Raw genomic sequence first — 15117 nt, 5'->3', positions numbered from 1 at the left:
GGTGGGGGGGGTTTGAGGGATCTGGGGGTCAGTAGTGCTTTCTTCCTGAGAACTTTCAACCCCTTTTCTCTGAACTTCCTTTAGCAATGTGTTCTAAAGACCAGGAAGCCAAGAGGTGACCCAAAAAGTGAAGGCTTGGGTTGAGGATGGCAGGAGAGGCAGGCTCTCCTTCCTTTGAGGATCAGGCTTGGTGCTCAGGAAGGCAAAGAGGCTCAAGTTCCTGTTGCCTGGGCAGACCTGGCTCTAGAGGAGACTCTGGGGGACTGGGGGTAGGAGGGCACCTTCTGAGGTACCCTCACATTCTGTCTTCTAATTTGGGGGTAGGGAGAGCCTAAGACCCCACTTGGTAAAGCTCATTTGCCCCTCATAGGACCTAGAGGCTCTTGACAAAGGGCCTTGGATCCAGAAGTAAGCCCCTGTCCTCTACCCATCCCCCCCACTTCTGTATCTGGTCACCTGACCTAGCCAGTTATAGTTTTTGGAGGGGTCTAAGAACCCAGAAGCCACAGCAAAGTGCCCTTATTCAAAGACAGCCACTGGTGGGAACATGACCCCCACCTCTGGAGAGGACGGACAGAAACACCTGCTGGCATCTGCATACCTCACCACACAGCAATGCAAGCCTTGTTTTCTCTTGCCTTCCTCTTTCTTTTCCAGTTTTGTTCTTGGAGAAGGAAGGACGGCATTCTCCTTCCAGGGTGAGACCATCTCTTCAAGGAAAAGTTGGGCTTTCTCCAAATGAAGGAGCCATACTTTCAAAACCACCAAAACACTTTTGGTTCCTCCCACCCCCACGACAGGCTGAGCTGCTTCATTCTTCCCAGTAAAATTCATGGCGGCCTTTCTCCTGGAAGAACAGCCACCACTTGACAGGGGAGAGTGGTTAGCAGGGTGGACCGCTCTCTCCGGCTGCAAGAGCTTAAGAATTCTTTTCCAGTCAATTCTGGAGACTCCGAGAAAACCTCCTTGGTAGGTGTCTCAGAGAGGACGTTCTTTCCAGTGGGTGGAAAGAGGAAGAGGCTTTCTTAGGAAGAGGTTTTCTTACCTTCCTGCCCCAGCTAGGGCAGGAAACAAACCTCTTCCCTAGTTGACTCAATCAGCCCAGGGAAGCGCTGACTCTACCATTCCAGGGAATGAAGTCCAGACTTTTGTCACCAGGGTAGCGTTTAATTGTCCAACTAATGCATCTACTAGAAAGTCTGTGGATGGGAACATTCAACGCAAATGTTCTCTTTTCATGAAAAGGACAGTTCACAGATCAAGACGCTTCCAGGTTATATAGCTGGCAGCTTTCTAAAGTTTCCAAAAGTTGGGCTCCCTCCCCCAGGTGAGGCTTGGTTGTTCCCGCATATCTGGAGACCGAATTTCCAGGATGGTTTCGAAGGAGGAAATAAGGTGCCCTGGACCCTGCTGGTCTAACCAGGGGACGCGCCAGCGGGAGGCGCCGGGCCCTGGGGAAGAGAGCCTGAGGGCGAGGGGCTGCCCCGCGCCGTCCCGCACCCCGCCGCCCCAGAGCCCGAAAACCCGAGACTGCAGCCAGTTCCGCGCCCCAGCGAGCCGGGCTGGAAGGGGAGGTCAAGGCTTCGTGCGGGAGGAGCTGCCGCCAACAGGAACCTTCCCCGAACTGGGGAAGCAGCAAGGCCAGAGTGCTGGGGAGCCAGGGCGCTGGGGAGCCAGGGCGCTGGGGAGCCGGGGCGCTGGCGGGAGCTCTGCTGGGAAGGGCGTGCCGTCGGGCTTACTGGAAAAGCGCCGGATCAGGTTCCAGATCAATGAAATCTGGGTCCACACGTTTACGTTATTGTTGCCAGCATTAATGCTCTTTTAATCTTCTAAACATTATCAGCATCGATCTCCCTCCATATACACATTTGTTTGAGAAAGTGACATAACCACATGGTAGAAAGTCTGAATAAAAATAAACGCGCGGCCTCTCGCGTCCAGGCGCCGGCAGCAGCGGCAGTGGCAGCGGCTGCGTCTCGCGCTCGGCTCCACCACCCGCGCTCGCGCCCCGCCCCCGCGCCCACCCACCCCAAGGCAAGTTCCAAAGGTGCGCTCTGAGCACCCGGGATTCGACGAGGCAGCGACAGCAGCCAGCTTTTCAATTATTAATGCGGCCAGTCAGCAGGCGGAAAACGTGGCGTGTTCTGCACCGGCACCGTCGCGTTCAGCCTCCCGGGCTGATCTACTGGGGTGGACCCGCTGGACCGCGAGCCGGAGTCGCGGGAGGGCCCGAGGGAGAGGGTTTCGCAGGAGGTCGCCACCCCCGCTCCTGGGCTTCGAGATTCGGGAGGGCCAGCGCAGCCCGGGACGGCCTGGCACCAAGGAGACGCACGCACGTGCCGCCCCTCTCGGGACCCCTGCGCGAGGCTCCCGCCACACTCGGCCACTGCGGGCACCAGGTGCCCAGGCGACACCGTGGCGGTTGGTTACGGGTCCTGGAGGTTTGAACAGAGGTGGCTATGGAATGGCCACTGGGAGGTCCGGCGTCTGTCAGCGCGGGGACGGGAGGCAGCTCCCGCTGGCCGGCCCCGGAGCCGGGGTGAGAGGCAGAAACTTTGCCAGGCGCTGTGCGCCTTCCCGGGGAGTTGAAGGAAACCGCTCCGCTGCCCGGGCCCAGGTTTCCATCAGCAGGCCCCCGTCCAAGTTCTCGCCGGATTCGCTCAGTTTCCCTCCGTATTCACGTCTGTACTTAATTCAGAGGCCTCGTGGGCACAAAGCCCAAGAGTGTTTCTTCTCCACCCCGCGGGAGTTTGCCCACCGGTCCCTCGCCGGGTTCATGAGAACCAGTCTCGGAGACCGACAAAGCGGCGCGGCTGTGACCACGACCTGCCCTCCTCAGCCTTTCCGGGCAAAATGGTGCACTTTAAGTCCATTTCTCTAAAATCGAATGCCGGGGTAATCTGAGTTTTCCCGATGTCTTCGTATGTCCCCTCCATGCGCCCGGGCAGTGCGCAGGGGGAGACGCGTGGGGGGGGGGGGGAGAGGAGCGGCAGGTCGCCTCTGGGGACAGGGCTTCCCCTACCCAGCGGTGAGACTGGCGGGTGCTGGCCTAAATCATCTGATTCTTGAGGTCCCTCAAACCCGGTGTGCTTGGGCCGCTGGCAAGACCCTGAGGGGCCCAAAGTGAGAAGGAGAAAGGGAAACTATACAGGAGAGCTAGAGAGAGAAGAGACCTGGTTTGGACGAGATGGGAGTGGGGTGGGGGGGCGTCTCTGCGAGGAGTGGGGCCTGGGAGTCAGGCCCAGCGCCCCTGGAGCCACTGGGCTTGTTTAACCCCGGGAGCCACCGATGCGGGCCCTCAGCGGCATCCCGGCGGGGATTCCGATCAATACTCCTTGGCGGAGAAGGCCTCGGCTTTTCTTCTCCATTTGCTCCTGTCCCCTAGCGCTCCTGAGCACATAATACCTACTTACCAGGCCTGGCTCCCGCGTCAGTGTCTGAAGAGACTGATCTACTGACCCCAAACTGAAAAGCCTCCTATGTAATAATAACCACTCAGCACACTTGTAGTTGCTGATAAAATGGCCAGATAAAAAGGCTAAAGCTCTTGTCCCTTTTCAACTCCGGGTAATAAAACAGACACACATTTGAATGCTTGAGCAAAGCAGGGTCCTCAGCAGGAATTTCCTATTCACTGAAGGAGGTTTTCAGTCTCCCATGAAGGTGGCTTCAGGATTCTACCAACAAAAAGCTCAGAGGCCAGCAGCCCCTGATCAGTCACCGCTTGGACCCTGCCAGGGTGGGGTGATGGGACTGGGGACCCTGCGGGATGGCACATTCTCCTTCATGCCAGCAGCTCGTCGGGCCATAGGAAAAGCTGATACTCCCTGAGAATTACTTGCCACATTACTTCAGACTTACATGGGCAGAGGCACGTGTTTTTTGGTGGGTTTTTTGTTTGTTTGTTTGTTTTTAACAGCTCTGGCCTTTTCAGGGACAGGCCTGAGGGGGCGGCAGCGCTCTGAAATGGACTGGAGTAAAATAGCTGTCATTCTGCTTTCAACTGTATCCCTGACCCCCAAGACTGGCTGCCAGACGTCCTCAGACCACCTGTGCCCAGAAAGCCAGCCCAGTAGTAGAGTTCCCCTAGAGGGGCCAGGGTTGTTTTTCGGGGATCTAATACAAAGGGGTACCACACTGTTTGGAGTTGTCTAGTAAGATTCCAATTTATTTCTCACCACTACTATCTTAACTGCTTAATCTTTGCTAGGAACCAAGAGCAAATTAAAGATAATTGTAGGCAGGAAGTCAGCGAAAGGCAAAAGTACATTCCTAATTCCAGGCAAAAGTATTTGGATCTCCCCGATTTGAAGAAGCTCTTTGGTGGAAAGCTAGCTTTTTTTTTTTTTTTTTTTACCTTTTCAGATCAACACTTCTGGGCGATCATCTACTAGAAACGGGAATCTTCCAACAGCTGGCAAAGGTGGGGGCTGTCAGAGCCGAAATGCCCCCTCCTAAGCCTGGGTGAACACGCTGGTGGTTTCTCGCCCCCACCCCGTGGGTCTGTGGTCAGTAGAGCGTGTCCCATCCTCCAGGCTGGAAAGCCCCTGAGCCGGGAAGCCTGAACTTGCCGCTCAGGACGCCGGGGCAGCACCTACTTAAATCAGAGCCTCCACCTGCTCTTCCCCCAGGTGACTGGATGGCTAGAGATCGCCCCGGTTCAAGATAAGCTGTCCATCCCGACTCGACTCGCAGTCGGGTAGTGCGTGTCCTCTCAGTGTGGCGCCTGGACACTTTTCCCCTTTGACCCGCGGCGCGGTCCCGGGGGCAGCGCGATTGCCACGCGCCCGGCGTTGGGTTTGCGCACAAAAGCGCACAACTCCATGCCAGTCGCAGCCGCTGCTGCGCCTTCCTCTCTTGCTCCCGCCGCCCACACAGGAGGTTTCTGTGCTCCTTAGAACAATAGAGGGCTGTACCTCGCGGCTCGGCCGCTAGAGGAGGCACAAAGAGCCAAGCCGGCTCCAGAACAATGTAAGCAGAACGTCCACCCGTCCCCTCCCGCCGGCCGCCCTCCCCGCCGCCGCGCAACGCGCACTATCAGCGTCCGCTTAATGCAAAGGCGGAGCCAGTAGCCCGCGGCCAAGATGCATTAAATAACCTGCATCTTAATTTCCCAGCACCTCTTCCCGCGAGCGCCAGGCTTCTCCAGTAGCCCAACCAAACCTTGGCCAATCCATCCCAGGAAACGCTGGGAGCGGGGCAGGGGCGGCCGGCGAGTGAGACCGGGCGCTTCCTCACTCTGAGTTTTTCCTCCCCGGTCCTCCCTAAGAGGCGAACGTGACAGTCCCAACCTTCGTCCTGGCACTCTCCCCTCGCTGTGAGCAGCGACTCGGGAGCTGACCCAAGCCCGCTCTTGCGCTCAGGAAGCCCCGGCGGCGCCAAGGCCAAGGCCGGAGATGAGCTCAGGGAGCGCTGTGGTACCTCGGCCACCAGTTCCCCGCGCGGGCAGAGCCCTGACTCCTGCCAGTGCCCAAAGAAGTTTGCCTGACATGGTGGGTAGGAGGATAACAGAGATCTTTTTCCCTTTTGAAGAGCAAAAAGTCCCCCAAATGCCTCCATGCAGGGAGACAGGCAGCCTGGAAACCTGAAATGTATTGTCTAAACAAGAGTTCAAGTGCACGGGATTTTGCATAAGGGCAACCCTCAGCCTCGGAGTCCCGGGAAGAGAGGGCTCCTAACAGACACCGCGCACCCCCGGCGCGCCCCCCACAACTGGGAAGGGCTGCAAAGAGAGGACAAAGTTGGCACACTGGAGGAATGGAGTGGGCGTGGGGTGGGTCCGTGAAAACTCAGAGAGGGGGGAGAAGAAAAAGAAGAGGAAAAAAAAAAGAGAGAAAGAGGAAGTGGAAGAAGAAATAAAGTCAAGAAGAAATAGAAAGCTATGGGGGAGAGGAGTGGAGATATGACTAGTTGTGCTGACTTGGGGCCGTAGCACCCCCGAGCCCTCTTCCCAGCAGCCTGACAGCAGGCGACCCCCGACCCCCCAGCCCCCTGGCTTACCTGCCAGGCGTAAGGCGGACATGCGCTGGAACTCGGGCTCCTGCAGCCACTTCCACATCCTGCGGAAGGTCTCCCTGCCAGATTTGAGTTTACTCCACGGTTTTGGGTTCCGGAGCAGGTCGGAGAGCGTCCCCTGAGACCGGCACAGCACCCTCTGCGCAAAGATCGCCTGCGGGATGCTGTAGCGCTTCAGCTCGGCGGTGATGCGCTGGGCCACCTCCTTGGTGTTGATCTCCTCCAGCTGGCCCGACGTGGCCACCTGCGACCCGGAGGAGGACGAGGGTGGCCGCTCGCGGCTGGGCGCCAGCACCGGCCCGTGCGACTGAGCGTGGCCCGGGTGGTGCAGGCCGTTGAGGTGAGACATCATGGCCGCAGGCGGGGTGCCCAGGCCGCGGGACAGGTGCTGCTCGCCGCGGGTCAGCATGGCAGTGTGGTGCGCGTCGAAGTTGGGGCTGAGCATCTTGTCGTGGCCCGGCGGCCCGTAGTTGGGCAGACTCTGCTGCGCGTTGTGGAGGCCGCCCAGCCCGTTGCCCAGCGGCGTGGCGGCCAGCGGGGACAGGCTCTGGCTCATGCCGGGCATCTCCTTGTAGGGGCTGTAGAGGTTGTTCATGGCCGGGAGCCCGCGCTCGTCCCGCATGAGCGTGAAGCTGCCGCTGACGTTGCCCGACAGGCGCTGGTGGTGGTGGTGGTGGTGGTGGTGCGGGTGGTGGTGCGGGTGCGGGTGGTGGAACTTGTCGGACACGGTGGAGATGGGCGGCAGCGGCTGGAGCGGCGTCAGCGTGGTGTAGGTGTTGGTCATGCCCATGCCGGGCGGCGACGACTCGCAGGACATGGTCATGGCGTGGTGCAGCGGGATGGAGAGCTCCGGCCGGTAGTCGCCGCCGTCCAGGATCGAGGCCATGCTGGTGACCATGGCCGAGCGCGAGGCCGCCGCGGCCGCGGCCGCCGCCGTGCCCAGCTCCTGGTGCGCCGTGGGCGGCGGCGGGCCCCGGAGCGCGCCGGCGGCGCCGCGGCCCGCGTGGTGGGGGCTGGGGCTGGCCAGCAGCTCCTGCTCATGGCCCGGGCCCCCGCCGCCGGCCCCGCCGGCCCCGCCGCCGGCCCCGCCGGAGCCGCCGCCGGCCGGCCCGTGCAAAGTGCCCAGACTTTCCATTGTCAGCTCCGGGTTCATGGCGCAGCCTTCTAGGTCTTTGGTGAGGCATCGATAGGCGGTGTAGGCAGCCTTCATTCAGTCCATCGGGGCCCGGGGGCGGCGGGGTCGGCGGGGGCGGCCGGCGGGCTGGCGGGGCGCGCGTGGCGGGCCCGCCGCGGGCGCGGGGCGGCGCGGGGCGCGTGGAGAGCGCGCGTGCGGGCGTGCGCCCCGGCTCCGGCTCCGGCTCCGGCTCCGGCTCCGGCGGGCGGGCGCGCGGGGTGGGGGCGGGGTGGGGGCGGCGGGGCGCGCGTGCGGGAGAGGGGAGGGGGCGGGGAGGGAGGGAGGGATCACCGGGCCCCGCCGCTCGGGCCGGCGCGCTGCCTCGCCATGTCCGAGCCCGCTCCGGCGCCGACGTCTTCTGTTTGGGTGAGCGGGAGCTGTCCAGAAGGCTCTGCCGCTCGCCGGGGCGGCCAACCTACCCTCCCGCCGCCGGGCGGGGCCGCGCGCGACGGGCGCCGCCACCGGCCACTGCGGAGCCGCAGCCGCGCCGGGAGGCGGGTCTCCGCGGCCGGCCCGCCAGTGAGCGCGGGGAGGGCGGGGCCGCGCGTTTCAGGTTTGGCTGACGGCTCGGAGCCTTTTTCCTCCCTGGCCGCCGCTGGAAGCAACGTCAAGGAGAGGGAGGGAGGCGGGAGGGGGCGCGGAGCCGGGGGGACAGAGGCGAGCGCGTTAGCCAGGGAGCGAAATTATGCTAAAGATGCCCGTCCGGGCTCCTCGCGGGCAGCTGCGATCCGCGGGGAGGACGTGGCTGCCGTTGCCTGCGCCGGGCCCCGGAGCTCTTCTGCAGACGAGTAGTGAGCCGGGGAGGCGACTCCTCTGCGAGCTGCTGCGAAAACAAACAGGCGTCTCCGACCCAGCCACTTCCCGAGCGCTCCTCGCGGGGAGGTAGTTTAACCTTTTAAAATGCAGGCGCCGGTGCATGCTAATGCGGGGCGCATTCCCGAGGTCGGAGCGTGCAGAACGCACCGGGCAGAGGAACTCCAGCGCCCTCGCGGCCGGCGCGCGGAAGCCCACGGGCGGCGCGGGCCGCCGTGGTGCATGCAAAGTTAACGCAACCATATCGTTTAATTACCCGATGCGTCCGCAAAGCTCCCAGTGACGAGGCTTTAGAAGGGCCTTGCTGCATTGCAAAACAAAACTAGAAATCCTGGAGCTTCGGTTTCAAGGTGACCAAATGCACACCCCATTAGAGACCCGGAAAGAAGTGGTTAGTGTTGTGTGGGGGTGTAAGCGCGGGGTGGGGGGTGCGGCAGAATAGTGGCGATGCCTATAGTGAGAAAACTTCTGGGGGCAGAGGATGTGACTCATTCGGGACGACATCCCGAATCTTTCCCCTAACACACACACACTCAACCACACTCTCACACACCCTCACACACACTCACGCACACTCACACACAGGCACCTCGAGTCCCGAGAGAGGAACGTCGAATTTAGCCCTGGGTAGAGCCCCGGCGAGTTCTAGAATGCTCGCAAACCGCAGCTTTAAAAAAGGTGCACCTTCGTCATCCCAGAATTTCCGCTGTTTAGTCACCCCGGGTCGAGACCGGGAGCTCAGCCGGGTAGAGAGACGGTGGGTACCAGTGACCCGGTGGAGGGGAGCGTGAAGCCTGAGAGCCACCTGGCACTGAATGCCTTAAATGTGCCAGATTCTTCCAAAGCAGGTTGCGCTCTGTTTGCCTCCGAAGATTCAAGCGAGCTGAGGTTGCGCAGATGTTGCCTTTGTTTAAAGAGACAGTAATTAAGGACAGGGTGGACATAAGTTTGAGAAGCGTGACCTATTTTCTTTTGATCAGCTGTCAAAAGAAGAGCAGGGGGTCTCTTTAAGACGGCCCCCTCCAACCACTTCCAGCTGTTAGAGAAAACTTGATAAGAAAACAAGGACACAGCCTGGAATACTGTATATGTGCCTTCCCCGCGCTGGAGAAAGGTTTAATTCATTTGGAAAACAGTTCTTAGTCTGGGTGACCTTTTACGACGCCCTCCTCTCTCTCCTAGCTGCAGACCCACCCTCCCCATCCTGTCACATGCATGTACAGTGACGTTATACTTTATTGAACTCTGGCCAATATCTTGCCAATTATTCTTCCAAATAGCTGCGTCTCTGTGCTATCAAAGCCTGGGTAAGAAGGCAGGCGATCCCCTGCTTTTCTAGACATACTTTTCTAGCCACTCACATTTTAAATGTCACAATACTCGACAGGTAAAATAACTCAGTTTTCTGTTTTTCTGCCTTTTCCTCTCCCCTTCACCCTCTCCTCCTGTCCTTTCTGCTCCCCATCTTTGTACCGTGGTGGCTGGACTCTTGGGATAATTCAAACGAGTTAATGTTTGAAATGCACACCGAGTTGAACAAAAGTTCACAAGAGTGCAACCTCCTGTTGGTCCAGAAATGCTCAGAGACCGAAATGGGGCAGGAGAGGAGTAAAGTCAGGGAAGAGCTCCCTCTGATGTGCCCTGGGCAGACTCCTCTGCCTTAGCTTCTAGCTCAAGAGTGGCCAGTGACCCCAGGCTGGGACAGCGGTGGGCACTGGCTCCATGCAGAAACCTAAGGATATACATTTCCATTTAAATAATTTTTCTCAAAATGATAAATTCATTTCCCAGGCCACCAAGATAAATCTGCTCCAGGGAATTGCATTTCGGTGCGCCTGGGAGCAGTCACGTGCTGGGGAGTTGAAAGGTGAGTTGCATATTCTCGCTATCTCCCTCCCTCCCTCCCTGTTCCCTCCCTCCCACCCTCCCTCCCCCTTCCCTCGATCAATATTGGCGATCTCAGGGAAATCATGAAATCGTATTGGCTTCTTTGTGTATAATTTCATTGAGCTAGATTAAAGCAGATTTTTCATGTTGTTTTTCTAATGGCGGTTTGAGGTTTTGTATTTCCACCGAAAACCCATTTAAAAAGAAAATAAATGTGCTTGTTGAGGCAGCATCCTATTTTTTTTTTTCTTTACTGAATTAGGTTTTCATGCTCCCCCCCCCTTTATAAAAAGAAAAAAAAATATTTCCTACTTCTGGATAATTTTTAAGGATGTCAGTACTGATCAGATTTTTAAATATGTTTTGAAATATCTTTGACGTTTCTTTCTTTATAGTTAAGAAATAAACAGGAGTTGCCTTCTATCTGCCCCTTAATGTATGCCCATTCTTTAACCTTCAGAAGTTCTGCGATTCAGAATTTTTTCTTTGATATGAAGTTACACTCCTGATTCCCTTTTCCCTCAGTATTTGATTCACAAATAGGCTGTGTAGAACTGAAGTGGTGTGAGTTCAAACAGTTGCACTAGCCATGCTATTAAGCACAGTATATTCATTTCTTAGCATGCCACATGTGAAGGTCCAGTTTTCTTCGACATCAGACACTCCAATGGGTGAAAGCTGCCAATAAAATGCAGCTTTAAAAGCAACTGAATTTGTTGCATTGTGAAAGAAAAAAAAAATCTGAACTTGAGTTAGCAATTGCAGAAAAAGACCAGAAATGTTTACTGCTGGAGCCCTGCATATGCGTTTCACACGGAATTGTTTTTAGACTCAGAGTGCAGGGAGGGAGTGGACATTCAATTAAAACAGATTCCCTATAAATTATTCAAGAAAAAGAAAATAAACAGATCACAAGTAAACCCAATCTGGATACGGGCCCAACAGCTCTGTTTTACTAAACAACAGTAACCACAGTCCAAATCCCAGAAAGAGGGGGCTGCTTGTTTCCACCCAAATGTTCAAAATCCTGAAGAAGGTTTTGTGTTGGATTGAACACGTTTGTGCTGCAACTAGGTTTATCAGGGCAATACAAAAAGACATAATGGTGGGTTGATTTGGACTATTTTATTTTTGTCTTCCCCAAACCATCTGGCGTGTGAGTGTAGGGGTATTGATCAGGATCGTGAGCTGCAGACCCCATGCCAATCCATAGCGTTTCTGGCAATCAGCGGAGCCCATGAATTGCAGCTGTCTGTGCAGCTCCCGAACAGAAATCTTCAAAAAAGTCCCCCCCTTATCAAACACATCATCCGTTCAGGGGTAAGTCAATATCATTTCTTTGTCATTCCGTGAGCAAGGATTAAGCAAGAGAAAGTTTTTGTTGTCTGTTATAGCTGCTGCTGCGTCTGCCTTTTTTTTTTTTTTTTTAAAGGAAGGAGAGCAATTTTCTAGCCATTGAATGGTAATGGTTTTCCAGAAAGGCCTCAAGCGTTTGTATGAATCTGACAACAAATGCTGTTTTGATATTGGGGGAATTTTAAGGGGAGAGGGAGATTCTTCTGTTGCTGTACACAAATAATAAGAGTGATCATGGGGTGGGGGGGTCCTTTAAACGACGGAGCATTTTCTCTCCTCTGAGCCCCTGGTGCTGAAGTCAGCGCACGACTCTGATCACACTCGCAGATGGACGGTGGGTGCTCCTGGCGGAAAAGGAGCCTTCAGAATCGTGGCTGTTTGATATCTCCATTAACTACAATTTTCTTCTGCCTGAAGCTCGAGCTGGTTGAGCTCCGGGAGAAGAAAACTAAAAGCGAAGCTCACAGGGCACCCACTCCCTTGGACCTCATTGCTCGGAAATCACTGAAGCGGTTCAGATCTCTGTAAAGTTTTTTTTTTTTTTTTTTTAAAGTTTTCTACGTCGTGAGACAGAACGGGTCGCTTTTCCTGTCTCCTCCTCGAGGTCGCGATCCCGCGAACTGAATCGAAAACGCCTCGTTACTTCAAAGAGTTGGCCAGGGGACTCCCCTGAACTTTTTGGTTGACAAAGGGCACAGGACGCGGGCGCTCGTGGGGGGAGAGCTGGATTTTGCTAGTGTCCGGCCCACCCTGGTCTGGCCTTTTAGGAAGAGAAAAATACCAGGGTGCCCTGCAGCCAGGGGCGTGCTCCGTCGGAGCCCGGAGCCCAGAGTCTGGGGTGGGCCGGTGGGGGGCTAACCCCGCGGCACGTGGCCTAACTGGAAAACCCCACCGCGCCTCTGCAGTCCCCGCGCGGAAGTGGGCGGGCTGGGGGGAGGGGAGGGGGCACCCCAGAGGCAGCCGGTCACACGGCCCCGGCGGCGTGTCTTGGAGGGAGGCGGCTGCCGGGACTCGAAGCTCAGCCGAGCTAAGGTGCTTGCACGCCCACCTGCCAGGCTGTAAAGAAAGCCAGGGACTAGGTCGGCCGACCTTGATGGTTCTCCTGCGCTCGCACAGAAGGGAGGCTGGGGTTTTGTGTCCTCAGAGACGCACACGCACACGCACAGGTTTCTGTCCCCCGACCCTGCCTTCCCAGGGTCCCCCGGCCCCTCCCCTCGCCTTCCCGGAGGAGTTGAGGCGAGAGTGGGCGCCCGGCCCTCAGATCGCCGCGGGAGGTGCTGACAGTCGCGGGATCGGGGCACACCTCCCTCCCCTGCCCGAATTCGGGACCCACACCGGCCCTTCTCGGCGCCTTCCCTTCCAGTTTTGCTTTTTTGTGACTTCCTCCACGGAGGAAGTCTCGCATAAATAATTTGACTCGGGGAAAATTAAATTCGAAATCGTGGTGGGAATTTGAAGATTCGAACCTGCGAAATCAGGGGGCTTGAGGGTGGGGGGAAGTGGAAGCCTGACGTCTAAAAAACCTACGATTGATTTTCTTTAAAAGAACGTTGCACTTTAAAGAAAGCAACTTGTTTCCCCAAAGCCTGTAGCCTGGGTTTTATGTTGTAAAGGAGCTGCCGTGCTCTTTTCTCCTTATAGTGGGTTTCCAGAAGGACAATTCAAGTATGCTTAAAATAAAGTTTTCCTCTTTTCCAGTTGTCACTCCACAAAAGAAAAACTGGCGTGAGGTCCTTTTGTTCAGGTCAAGTTGTGCGTGAAATCTTTTTGTTGTTCTTCCAATGGGAAGGCAAAAGTTGCAGTTGATTGTAAAAAGGACAAATTTAACTCTCTGAAAGTAGAGCTGTTTTCGAGTGGCCCTGAGACACTCACCACAGACGTCGCTTTTTATTTATTATTGACTTCAAAACGATCATTTATTTGCTCTGGACAAACCAGTTTTGATTGAAGATTCAATATGGTTTAAGCATTAATACAAACACCAAGCACTTCCCTTCTCAATGAAAATAGCAGCGTTTAAAAATATTTTTTTGTATTTCACTTGTTTATCAGAGAACTACAAAAAAAAAAAAAAGGCAGGGCATTAAAAAAAAAGGAACGGGCCTTATTTAAAAATACCTACGATTTCAAAAGAAAACATTTCCATTTGAAGACTAACAAAACCAACCGAGGGGTTTAAATACTGATGCGAATCAGGCAGTTTCTTTTTTAAAAAATCACGGAATGATTTTTAGATTAAGTTCCCAAGGAGTACCAGCTCCCAAAGAAATAAAATAACCAAGTGAATCTGAGCTACTTTTTCAAGGCAGATCAAAAGTAACAGCGCACATTCAAATTCCGTCTTTGGGGAGCATTTCATCTTGGGGAAATCGCCTCGAAGTCACTTTTCAGGAATTTTGAATGGTTCTGCTACCAAACGTGTAAGAAAAAGCAACTCTGGCCGACCGCGGGGTTCGGGGCGGACGTTTGGAGACTGGGGGGCCGTGGTCTTTGGAGGCGCGGGCCAGGGTCCCCGCGGTCTGCGGGAGGCCGCGCCGGGTGGGGCCCGGCCCGGCACCCGAGGTCGGGCAGAACTGGGGCTCCGCGGGCACCCGCCGCGGGGCGCAGCGGGGCTCGGCGGAGCGCGGCCCGCGGCCCTTCTGCCTCGCGAGGGACTTGGGAGACCTGTTGGCCTCGGGGAAGCGGGCTGGCCGCGGCCCAGAGGCCGGCGTCGAGGCCGCGGGCGCCGCTCGGCTGGCGGAGCGCGTCGGGGTGCAGCCCGCGGCCCAGGGCCGGCGCCCCACGGCCGCTCGCGGGGAAGCTGCGCGGCCCGCGGCTCGGGAGGCGGAGGGAGCCGGCCAGGATTGATGTCTAAATCAATGCCGTTTCCAGGCGCTTCTCTCTGCTCCGCTCCATCTTCCTCAAAGGCAATCGCCTCTCGAGGGTGGGTTTCCTCTCCCTTCGCGAGGTCGGTTCCAGGAGGCCGTGCACCCCGCAGGAGCAGAGCCTCCCGCCAGGCCCGCGGCAGCCGGGGGCGGGGTGTCCGGAATAAGCACCAAGATGGAGCGAAATTGCTGGCCGGGAAGCCAGGCCACGGCCCGAGCGCCCTGCGGGTCCCCCCTCTGGCTCCTCTGCCCCCAGGCTACCCCCCCCTCGCTCACCCCCTACACCTAAGATCGTGCTTTCCCCGACACCCCGAGGCGCCCGGGCGCGCACCGCCCTCCACACCACAGCGCAGGCCGAGGCCTGGCCCGCCGCTGCTCTCCCACCGCCCCACTGCGCCCCCAGTTTCAGGGACTCTGGAAGGAGAGACCCCTAATTTCCGATGCCCAGCCGGACCCTGCTCAGGCAGGCCTGGCGGCCTCTGATTTAATTATTCGCTGATGAATTAGACAGCTGCAATTGTCGTGAAAAATCAGCGGCCACTATTGATTCCGGAACGAGGAGGGGCTGGGGAGGCCGCGGGGTGCGGGCGAAGGGAGGGGAGTCAGCCCCGGCCCTCGGGTGCCCTCGACCGGGCGGCCTGGCCTGGGTCGGGCCCGGGCGAGGCGGCGAGCTGGTCAGGTCCTGCCGCCCGGACTCGGACTCGGGCGCCTGCGCTCGCCCTGGGCCCCGCGGGGCGGGTGGGAGCCCGGGGGTCACCAGGCCTGGGTCTCGGGGTCCGCTCGGGGTCTGCTGGGGTCTGCTCTCGCCTCCTGCGGGGGAGCCAGAGAGGAACTGCAGACAAAGGGCAGGAGGGCGGAGAGAGGCCGCCTCCAGAGTGGGGAGAACGGGTGGCCTGGCTGGGGCGCCCCACTCCTGGCGCCGCTCGGGGTAGGGCCCCCGCGTTCAGCAGGCGGAAGGCCGGCCGCGGGCGCTTCCGGTTCCTGCTCCCCGGGGCGCTGGGCCGAACC

At 57.5% G+C, this 15117-nt stretch overlaps 1 protein-coding gene across 1 annotated transcript in view; it reads right to left on the bottom strand.

Annotated features, from left to right (window-relative positions):
* ONECUT2 (one cut homeobox 2) overlaps positions 1–7225 on the bottom strand; it is a gene marked incomplete at both ends in the record, with an annotated part of 36516 nt that extends 29291 nt beyond the window's left edge. Inside the window, one exon of the mRNA XM_084252208.1 lies at positions 6001–7225. Coding sequence (XP_084108334.1) covers positions 6001–7225 — 1225 coding nt within the window. The remainder of the gene's footprint in view (positions 1–6000) is intronic.
* Between the last annotated feature and the right edge of the window lie 7892 nt (positions 7226–15117).

Source organism: Talpa europaea, assembly GCF_964194135.1.
Source record: "Talpa europaea genome assembly, chromosome: 13".
Classification (NCBI taxonomy): Eukaryota; Metazoa; Chordata; class Mammalia; order Eulipotyphla; family Talpidae; genus Talpa; species Talpa europaea.
Note: the sequence above shows the minus strand (reverse complement) of the source record. Positions and strands in the feature narration are given on the sequence as shown.